This window comes from Parasteatoda tepidariorum, chromosome 6 (genome assembly GCF_982258835.1).
Source record: "Parasteatoda tepidariorum strain Cologne lab strain chromosome 6, Ptep-v5.0, whole genome shotgun sequence".
Lineage (NCBI taxonomy): Eukaryota > Metazoa > Arthropoda > Arachnida > Araneae > Theridiidae > Parasteatoda > Parasteatoda tepidariorum.
The window spans coordinates 10,313,779-10,325,128 of record NC_141760.1 but is presented as its reverse complement, the minus strand read 5'-3'; the positions used below and the strand labels follow the sequence as shown (position 1 = coordinate 10,325,128).

Sequence of the window (11,350 nt, the reverse complement as noted above, 5' to 3'; positions counted from 1 at the left end):
AGAGCAAAAAAGTTCTATACAATTAATAAGTATTTTAAACTTTTGCATAAACTAAAATACTTAAAATTTTTATTTATTTCTATATTACCACTGTTAAAAATATACTTTTTTTTCTGGCAATGACTCCGCTGTTTGCTTCTTGTTTCGCTTATCAACCACAAAGAATGGCGGACGAGAAAGATCCATCTTGTACACCGGTTTACTATGTGGGTGAAACGGAGGTATATCTATGAAATTTTTATTATGTAAATTGGTATATCATTGTGCTAGTAGATCCTCATTGCAAACATTCCATTGAGATTCTCTGATCTATTTTGTGCACGTTATTCTTATTATGGGTGTCAAATCTAATCTCTCTATTTGTATTTCAGATATTTAATCAATCAAATTTAATAAAAATTAGTGCAATAAAAGGGAAATAACTTAAAATGTGCACGTTATTAGTGTACCCTCTCCAATTTACTTTCATTTTGATACATTCCATACTACATTGTTAACTAGTGTAAACAAATCCACTTTATATTACGAGTATAAATAATTAGAAATTTAAAGTTGCTCTAATTTGTTATATGATTTGATTGTTTTTTGCTTTTTTTTTCTTCATCTAAGTATGATTTTTCTCTTAGATCCCATATTGTAATTGCAATTGTGCCTAATACCTAACAATCGTTGACGTTAAAATTTTCATTTTTCACACTCATGTGTAAGTTATGACAGACTTCCGCCCTGCAGTTACTTTATTTAATACTAAACTTTTCCTGCTTCTCATAAAAAGAAATGAAGAATACATCTTTAAAAAATTATTTACCGTAATGTATAGATTTCATTTTTAAACATCTCATTTTCTAAATACTATGGAGAGATTTCTGTATCATGATCTGTGGCAGAATAATCGCCAAGTCTTAGCAACTTCCAGGCATCGGCCGACTAGAAACTAATAAAAGCATCACTGAAAGGGACCAACTCGAAGTATGTAACTCGTTGTCTCCCCCAAGGTAAAAATCTACCTGTTCTTTTTAAAAAAATGATATTAAAATCTATTTGACAATTGTAGTTGGTGTGACAGACCACGATACAAAAATGTCCCCATATATCAGTGTTCCCGAACCTTTTTGTCATCGCAGACCTGTCAACGTTGGATAATTTTACCGCGGCCCTCTGGGGGGGGGGCGTTGATTGTTTATATGTTAGATTATTTTGATTTATTTATTTTAATTTAATAGTACAGTACAGGACCCGTTATCCGGAAATCAGAAAACCGGAAAACCAAAAAACCGGAACGAAATTCGATAAATTTTCCCACCATTTAAAAAAAATTTTTTTTTTCCTCATAAGATTTAAGGATTTTTCTTTCTTTTTTTAAAGATGTTTACCTTACCATCATTTTGGAAATAATTATTAGTGTATTACTTCATCGTTTTTTCTTCTTTTTAAGATTATTTCCAAATATATATATTTTTTTAGTTGGGTTTAACAATAAAAAAACGGCTTTTTGTAGCGATTCAGAAAACCGGAAAAATCAGTTATCCGGAATAGCGATGGTCCCGATCGTTCCGGATAATCGGTTCCCTACTGTATTTAAACATGTTTTCAAAATAAAATATAGTTACACCAAAAAATAAATATTAAGTGATTTACCTTTTAACTTAGAAAAAAGTTAAATCAATGAGAACCCTGAGCTTGTTTCTTTGCAATGAGACGGTTCCATCTGGGGATAATGGAGACAATGATACATTTCAAACATTAAAAAATTATGTCACTACCTTCGGCGGCCTTTTTTTTAAAAAATAAATAAAGTTTTAATGGAATATTTACAGATATTTTTAATTTGGAGTATAAACCTAGGAGTTTAAATTCAGTTTCATTGAAATGTGCGGCACGGTACCATTTGATCAACGGACAGGGGGTTGTGGAACGCTGCCCTATATTATTCCACTAGTCCCCACTTTTCCCTCTGATATGCATTATGGTGTGTTAACGGAATCATTTTTTTCAGTTGCTTGCATTTTTTGCGACTAATTTTTTGAAAAAATGATCTTATTTTATTTCAGAGGACAAGACATCATAGTGAACCTATGTTAGACACCACAACATGTCCTCCACCCGCTCCTGCCGAAGATCACAGTACCTTTGATATTGTTAAAGCAACTCAGTTTGGTGTGTTTGAAAGATGTAGGGAAATTGTTGAGTCAGGGTATGATGTGAACAGACCGGATTCAGAAAATGTTACATTGTTGCATTGGGCAGCTATCAATAACAGGCAAGAAATTGTAAAGTATTACCTTTCTAAAGGTGCCCATGTGGACACTATAGGAGGAGAGCTGCATTCCACACCCTTGCACTGGGCAACCAGGTAGTAATAGTTATCTGATTTTTCTTTCTTTCCTTACTATTTCTACACAAAACTTTTTTTATTTAATTTGAGTTAGTATTTTTAAAAATACGGTATACTCTCGATATCTTGAACTTATATCAGGAAAACCTCGTTATTTCAAAAATATATTTTTCTCCTTGGCATTATATATCCACCTAATGCTAAGTTGAATTCTTATGTCGAATTTTTTTCAAAATAGAAACTGAATTCTTTTGCAAAAATCACAATGCAAGTTCATTGTAAACCGGTTCCTTTTTATTTATTGCATACTTATTTTTATCTAACTTAAATTAGCTTAGAATTAGTTAATTAGAATGTTTTATCTAACTTTAATTAGCTTAACTTATTAACTTAGAATTATCATTGTTGTATTTAGACTTATAATTAATGATCATTACACACATATTTATTAGTAGTATATTTCATGACTCTACTTTTTAGAACATATTTAGTTCTGAACTTGTTATCTTGAAAATTTACTATTTCAAAATTAATATAGCGTCCCTTTAAATTTGAGATTTTGAGAGTATTCTGTATTATTTAACTTTCTAGATATTAGTTAATTGTAGAATTTTACATTAAGGAACACTGCTAAATTTTAAAAACAATGTTTCTACTGATTCATTTATAGATTATGATTTTGCTCATTTTAACCATCTGTAATTTTCTTGCATTAAAAAATTTTGAGCTTAAATTTTGGTGAAAAGGAAGATTAAAAATATATTTAAATTAAACTACAGTAAGACCCAGCTTAACGCGTAGGATACGTTCCATGAAAGTAGAGCATAATGCGAAACAGCGCTAAATGAGGCTAATGGAGTTAGGAGAAGATGGATATAAAATTGGTTAGGTATTAAATTTAATAATTATGTTTGTTTTTTTAATAAAAATAAAACCAAGCATTTATTTCTTACAAAAATAAGAAAAATATTTACGAGTATGCGTATTTATAAAAACAAATAAAATTCTAAGTCAGTTAGATCATTCAGTCTATTTTGTGTTTCCAATTTTCTGCCTTTTTCTCAAGAAGGCATCTAATGTAGTTTGTGTTTTCCTTTTGCGTTCTGTTAGAAGTTGTTGATAAGTGGATAAAGCATCTATAACACTCTGTCTTGCTTTTGAACTCCTGTCAAAATTTGGATCATTTTCAACAAATTGGTCAGTTATAGTGGTCAAACTTCTTTTTACAAACGCCATCACAAGTTGTATTTGCTCTTCTTCGAAATCACTACTATCAATATTTTTGTTTTCTTCTTGCTCAGTTAATTCCTTGAGCTCATCATTAGAAAGACTAGCTGCTGTTTCTTGAACTATTTCTTCGCAACTTCCACATTTACCTCATCTAAATCGGTTTGTTTTGCTAATTCCACTATTTCATCCATATCGACAGAGTGTCCAATGTCTTCGCTCTTACTTAAATCTGGCCAAATGTTCTTCCATACTCCTTTCAAAGATCTTTCTGTTATCTCATTCCAAGAAAGGTTTATGTTTTCTACAGCATTCATGATATTGTAGTTTTTCCAAAATTCTCTTATTGATTGCTTCTCTTCTCCGTCTATTTTGTCAAACATCTGCTTTAATGTTCATATATATTACATATTTGGACTTTAATGTTTATATATATATTACATATATATAGCGGGAATCCCTGGATTGAAATAAAAGAGCGCTAAACCGAAACAGAGCTAAACGAAACAGCGTTAAGCGGGGTCTTACTATATTATATTTTATATCTTTCAGCATAAATTATATGAAAATAGCTTATTAAAAATATTTTAAGTATTTATATGAAAATAAATTAATTGAATGAAATGTTTACTCTTTCCAAAAGTTTTGAACTTGGCAACATGCAAAAAGTTAAATTATTTGTAAATGATTATTTTTTGTAGTAACTCCTCATTAAAAAAATGCTAACTTCTAGTAGTTATGTTTTCCGAACAAAGGTTGAACTCGGGTCTAATATTTTATTTATCTGATATTTTTAGTTTTAGACATGACATCATCAGGTCAAGAACCATAAATTAAACTGAAACAATAACATGGCTCTTGAAATTTAAAACAATTTTAATCTGGGCTTTATTTTGGAAAAAAAAAGAAGAAAAAAAAAGAAATCTGAAATAATAACCTTATATTTATGTTATATGATTATATGAGCTATTTATGATTATCCACCTGTTGAAAATGAATTGAACTTAATTTTTGTTTATTGTAAAAAAGCTCATAAAACTTATTTGATATTTTTCAATAAACACTTTAAAATTAACAATGAAATCCTTATTGTGATTTCGTAGCTTTGCATGATTATCAACCCATTGAAAATTAATTGAACTTAATTTTTATTTATTGTAAAAAAACTCGTAAAGCATATTTGATATTTTTCAATAAGCACCTCTGCTATGTAGAATTAGCAATAAAATTCTTATGAGTTCGTGATTAAGATCACAATCTTACGGTTGAATATTAAAAATTACGGTTTATAAGAATTGTCATAATAATGTTTTAAAAAAAAGTTTTTTTTTGACCCCCCTTAACTACCAAGAGTTCTAAAATAGCTATGTTCACAGCCAGTGTTAGAGAAAAAGATAACACTTAATTATTTTTATTTTATTGTGAATTCATGCATAATATATAATATTATTAATAGTAGGTATGCACCTGTATAGTATTCAATTGTAAAAACAACTTTAAATTGTGCTGATTTCAATTTTGTTAACATTATATTTATTATTGTACTAGCTTGGATATTTGACACCACTGCATGCTAATGAATTTTCGTGTGTGTAACAATATATTGTACTTATATAGAATGAAATCTTTCAGGCAAGGACATTTAGCAATGGTTGTCCTGTTAATGCATCATGGAGCTGATCCATCCATTACGGATGGAGAAGGTAATAAAAATTCTATTCTATCTGTCTATTGCTTTATATTTTATTTTATAACCGACCCAATGCTTTGGGTTTACGACTATTATTGTTCATCTCAGTAGCTTTGTAATTTTGAACCCAATTCAGAAAACGAGAGAACTCTTGAATCAAGTATTGGGAGAAAATTACCTTCGTGGAAAACATTTTGATGGAACTGACCCGCATTTGCTACGTAGACAGGAAAACCTCCCTCGGTTAGCCTGATGGCAAGGTAATTCTAATTCCATGATCCGTCTACCACTGAGGATATTTTACGTCAGCACTGTGGTCGGTGCAAGCCGGATGCAAAATTCGTTTCTTATTCTCTGTGACTCTAAACCCAGTTCACCTCATTGTAAGGTGAATACTCTAACCCCTGAGCCATCATGGCTCTATTGTTATACTTAAGATACATTCTGAAAACCAGGATCAGGGGAACACATTCCAAATTTCCTAAACATTTAAATTGAATGGTAATGAATAATGGCCAGAATACTTTATTTTATAATAATTTTTCTTTTTAAATAACTCTGAGAGAAAAAACTATAGCGCTACTTCAGAAGGAAAATTTTATAATAAAAATCCTTTAATATGTAATCCATTATTTTCAGAAACTAAAGGTCTATTCTTTGTTCATCAAGTTTAATTCGTCAGCTTGAATTGTACCAATTAGTTCCTGATTTTCCTTTGTTAAATTTCCTTTGTTGTTTTAATTTTGTAAAATAGTTATACAAAAAAAAAGAAGAAAAAAACAGTCTGCACATTGCTCTAAGTTTTAGTCAACTTATACTTGGTAGAATTTTTATATTATTTGCTTTTTACGTCTACTGGTTATAAAATTTATAATTTTAGTTGCATTTCTGCTTTATTAATATACAAAGTGTCTTATATTGAAGAATTTTTGAAACAAATTATTTTAGCCAATTCTTAATTATTACACAATTCTCAATTAATAATTAACACAATATTGCTATGTCATACACAAGTTTAAAATTGCTTGTTGTGTGTACAATGATAAGAGATTTAATCTGTGGGATATATCCTGTAATGGTTAATGTTATATCATAAATGTTGTTTGACAGTTTGTATTTATAGCAGTCAAGTTACATATTTAGAAATTTTATGTTTTAGTATCAATTTCACTTTTAATTCATAATTTTATCCCTTGAATAAGTTATGTTTACAATTTATCTAGTTAATTCTTACTTCTGTTTTTTAATGTTATTCACCATTTTTGCCTGCTTAGTTTAAAGTTTCATGCATATTTAGGTTTCAGTCCATCTTTTTTATGTTTTTAGGGTAACAAGTGGTGGTGACAGTTTTTGTGTTTTTACTTATATTTAATTGTAACTAACTATTTTAATGGGAAAAAAAAATATTTTTTTTTCCATATAGTAGTTACATGTTGGTTTTAATATTTTTGAAAAGCTAATAATGAACGATTTTTTTTTCTTAAAGGTTGCCAGTGTATTCATCTGGCTGCTCAATTTGGACACACTGCTATAGTTGCTTATTTAGTTGCAAAAGGACAAAATGTCAATGCTACTGACAGAAATGGAATGACCCCTCTCATGTGGTCATGTTATCGAATATCAACGTAAGTACTTATTCTGTTGTTGTTTAGTACTAATATAAGATTTGTATAAAGATGTATTCCATCTCTGAATTTCCATTTCATTTCGATTAAATATATATTCATTCTGAGTTTTTATAAAGACGCCACGATATCCATGTAGGGATTAAGCTTTTTTTAAAGCACGTTTTCAACCTCAAAATACCTATGTGGAAACAATACAATACTATGTGGAACAGTAAAATGAAACAGTGTTACTTCTAAAAAAAATGTCCCCTGTCACTGTACTTCTAATTATGAACATTCATTAATATTCAAAAAAATTTTAGTGAATTATATTTAAACCTCTTTACCTTAAGACTTTTGAATTACTCTTAAACTTTTGTGCATGTGAACCATTTTTTACATTGAATATTTTTTACATTGAATATTTTTATACAGCCTTATGCATGTAGCTTGTTGACCTTGCAGATCCTTTTTTGTGACCTTAAATATCTTGCTTGTAATATAGGTTTCAAATTTGCATGTATATTTCAAGCATATTTATATATTTTCAATCTTTATTTTAAACCTAGTTATATATTTTTAACCTATACCATATTTCTTAATGTTTCTGTTATCTAGAGTTTTTTAATGAAAATTTATCATTTTTATTTATTTTCTTCTTTGCCAATCCAATTAAACCATGATGAACGTGTTCTGAATTCAATATATACCCTATCAATCATAGAATTTTCTAGAAAAATCATTATTAAAATAATTTAAATGGTAAAAAAATAAACTGCTGAAGAATTGTTTGTTGTGAAGGAAAAGTTGCAGCAACTAAGATACAAGAACTATTCATTTTTTTTAATGGATTTTACTTATCTATTATTTTTTTTTCTTTTATAATTATGTTGAAGTTTTGAAAATTCTAGACGAAAGGGCAAATATCTAAAATACTTATGTATGAAACAGAGTGCATAGCATTTGTAAAAAGCTCTTAAAGGTGCTTTTTTCCATGGAGCACCCATAAATAGTGTTTTAAATAGTGCTTAATTTTCCTCTTTCCGAAATGTGATATTTTTCTTTACCACATTGATTTTCGCCACAAATTATGCAAAAAGACATTGTCCTATTCAACTTTTTCACAATTTATTCAACCCTCATCTTTTTCGGCGTCCCATTGGTCTGTAGTGTATGAAAATACCATTGGTTGTACATGTTTGATGAAATACTTGCGGGTCCGCACTTGCTTATACTGAGCTGGATTCAGTGGTAAGGATTTTTGTCTCTTATGTGTAACTCTGCTGCATTTTTCAAGAGATTCTCAATTTCAGACTTCATTTTCCGTCCTCTGTAATAGAAGTGAAATATCTCTCGAATTTTTGCTGATTTTGGGGACCCACTAGACACTGTAAAACTAAAATTAGAGAGACGACATTCTTACAACGAAGCTCTTCAAAAACATTTTCCTTTCACTATGAAGAAACTATTTAATGTGAAATATTCTGTGCAAAACAACTGACTTGATGTATGTAATGTCATATTAAGTAATTCTAATTAACACTGTTGTATGTTCATGACTTTATATTCAACTAGTAATATAAGATAAACCTGTTATTTATTAATTATTATAAGGCTAAATTATATTTAATTATTTTAAAATTGAAATTTAAAAATTATAATGTGTCCAGTAAAAGATTTGAAAGATTCTTGTAACTGAGCTGCTAAAACATTTTTTTTATTGTGTAAAAACTGTTTAATGTAGTTCTATACAATCAAGCAGATTTGATATCTGTAATGTTATTTTATGTGACGCTGGTTTACACTGTTAAACTTTACACTGTCGTAAGCTCAATGCATAAGAATATAAGCTAAGGCTTTTATTTATTTTTACATATTATAAAGCCAAGTTATATGTCATTGTTTTAAAATTGCAATCTAAAAGTTAAAAAAAAAGTCTCATAGTGAAAAAATGCCCTGAAACATTCTTTTTTTATCTGTTGTGTTTTTTAAAATCCCCCAAAAATATATTATTTAAATTTTGTTGTAAATATTTTGAAAAAATCCCTTTCTCTGTTTAAAGGAATGATCCTACAAGATTACTGATGACTCTTGGTGCTAGTCTGACTATGATTGATCTTCATCACAAAAATACACCCCTACACTGGGCAGTGTTTGCAAGGAATACAAATGCAGCAAATCTACTACTTAAAGCAGGGGCCAGTGTGGATGAAGCAAATAATGAAGTAAGGATTTTATGGTGCATTTTTTTCAGTATTGTACAACAAAATGTGGTATTTTTTCATTATAATGTGCATTATTGGGATCTCGGCTGCTGTTTTTTAGAAACTGTTACAGTATGAAATGTATTTCTGTTACAAATAATTTTATCATTGTCTTTCTCTTAATAAGTTTTCCGAATTTACTGATGGTAAGAAGAAAAACTTTAATTTTCTCGGTTTAAATATATCATAAAAACAAAATCTGCAATCTCTCATGGGGATAAACTGTCGGAAAATTTTGTCACTGATCCAAGGGAGCTGTAACTAAAAGATTTCACTAGTCTGTTACATATTTTCACTGGTCTGTTCACATGAGTCGGTTAGATTAAGAGGAAGATCCGTGGGTGATTATGGCTACAGGTAAAATTTTGCCTGGGGCAATTAGGAAAAGCTCATCTAGTAATTAACTTATTATTGATTGCAGATTTAGGACTCTCATATAATTTTATATAAGCTTCATGTTACTGGTGTCATTTATATATAGGTCCAGGGAAAAAGTCTTTACCACGAATTAGTTGAAGGGATAATCTCGAAAATGGTAATTAATGCATACTTGAACTAAAAAAAAGATTAAAAGACAGGGTGTGACTTTTAAACTGTGAGAAAAAGAGTTTTGTTTTGAATAATAAATTAAGAAAAAGATTTACTGAAAAGGAATTACATTAAAAAGATTAGTTGAAGTTTTTTATGCGACATATATGGGTGGGTTGTTTATGGGACTCTGTGAAAGTATTTTGAAAATCAACTTGTTATATTTTATGTTCCAACTGTTGAACCTCTTAGCAAAGTCGTACTGCAATCTCTATGCATAACTCATCTACTGAATTACAAAGGCAAAAATCAGTTTTTGACGTAGGAAAGCTACAGGTTTAAAATGCCGGATGAAATGGGGATTAATGCCTAAACAGTTATGGTGAAAAAAAATTGAACCTTTTTATTGTCTTTCTTTTACTCTTAACATATCGGTGTCACCATATAAGCGACATAGCTTTTCAACTTACTGAGTCCAATGCTGTGCATGTGGTGACAAAAATCATTTTAATATTTTTATCACACTTATTGTTTCCCTTTTTGCTATTATTTTATTTGTTATTAATTACTTAATTACAGTTATTATTATGATTTATATTATGATTATATCTGGTAATAAGTATACTTGAAATACTTCCAAACCATCTACACCAGAAAGACAGCTAGGCCCATTTTGGCCCCTCTTGTTTTTTATTGTAACTCAAATTTCATACTAAAAATATTGAGTATTTCTGACTTTATATAATTTGATCCAATTGAACGATCTATTTAATCATTCATGTGTTAGCCTTATAGGAACATATATATATATATATATATATATATATATATATATATAGGAACTTATACCTAGAATGACAAGAGGGTTCAGAGTAGGCCCCTAAGGTATTTTGGTATGTACCCCATAACCCCAGCTTGGTTTGGGTATAAGCTTTCTTTAGCAGGTATATAATACCCTAGATTCATAAAAAAAACAGGAGTATTTCATCATATCTACAATTATTATTTACAGAGAAAAGGAAACTTAATTATCTTAAAAAAAACTAATGTTTAAGTATAAATATGAAAAATCAGTGTTCTGTTTAATCAAATATTTTCAGCAATTGAATTGAATAAAATACCATAGAATTTTGATGTCCGAGTCTCTGATGTATTTCTTATCAAGTTAATTATGATTATATTTTAAAATTGTGAATGTCTAATTAATGTACACACAAATAATCTGGGAAGGGCTAGACTGGCCCCTTCAGACTTTCCAGGTATACAGAAATGTTCAGTCTCTCTAGTGTTAAAGGTTAATATGACATGTATATTATTAACTAATTAATATCTTTAATTATATTAAAACTGAATAATGTTTTGTTTTAGAAAGACTCTCCAATTGACATGGCAAAGCGATTGAATCAAACATATCTTGTAAAACGTTTTGAAGAAGTAAAAAAAGAAAGGGATAGGAAAACCAGATGTCTTTCAATATACAGAGATAAGGTAAATGTTTACTTTGGTATATCTTACAATACTTGTTGTCTCTTGTTAACTTTTAACCATCCTTTGATGTCATCATTTGCAAAAATGTCATTATCTATCAAAAATTTGAAAACTTTCATTAAATATAAATAAATTTTTTCTGTTTTTGCAATACAGTGTATGACATTTAATGTGATGGCATATCTGTAAATAAAAGTTTTTATTCTAGTTA

The 11,350-nt window shown here is 29.2% G+C and overlaps 1 protein-coding gene across 2 annotated transcripts in view; it reads left to right on the top strand.

Moving 5' to 3' along the window:
• The first annotated feature begins 75 nt into the window (after positions 1 to 75).
• The window catches only part of Hip14 (palmitoyltransferase Hip14), a 35,385-nt gene continuing 24,110 nt past the window's right edge, over positions 76 to 11,350 (top strand). For both annotated transcript variants that reach the window (XR_015434512.1, XM_087165405.1), the window contains exons 1-6: positions 76 to 221; positions 2,052 to 2,353; positions 5,195 to 5,265; positions 6,739 to 6,877; positions 8,922 to 9,084; positions 11,020 to 11,139. Coding sequence is in view for 1 of the 2 variants with exons in the window: in XM_087165405.1 (XP_087021531.1) it covers positions 120 to 221; positions 2,052 to 2,353; positions 5,195 to 5,265; positions 6,739 to 6,877; positions 8,922 to 9,084; positions 11,020 to 11,139 (897 nt within the window). In the remaining variant the exon portion in view is untranslated. The remainder of the gene's footprint in view (positions 222 to 2,051; positions 2,354 to 5,194; positions 5,266 to 6,738; positions 6,878 to 8,921; positions 9,085 to 11,019; positions 11,140 to 11,350) is intronic.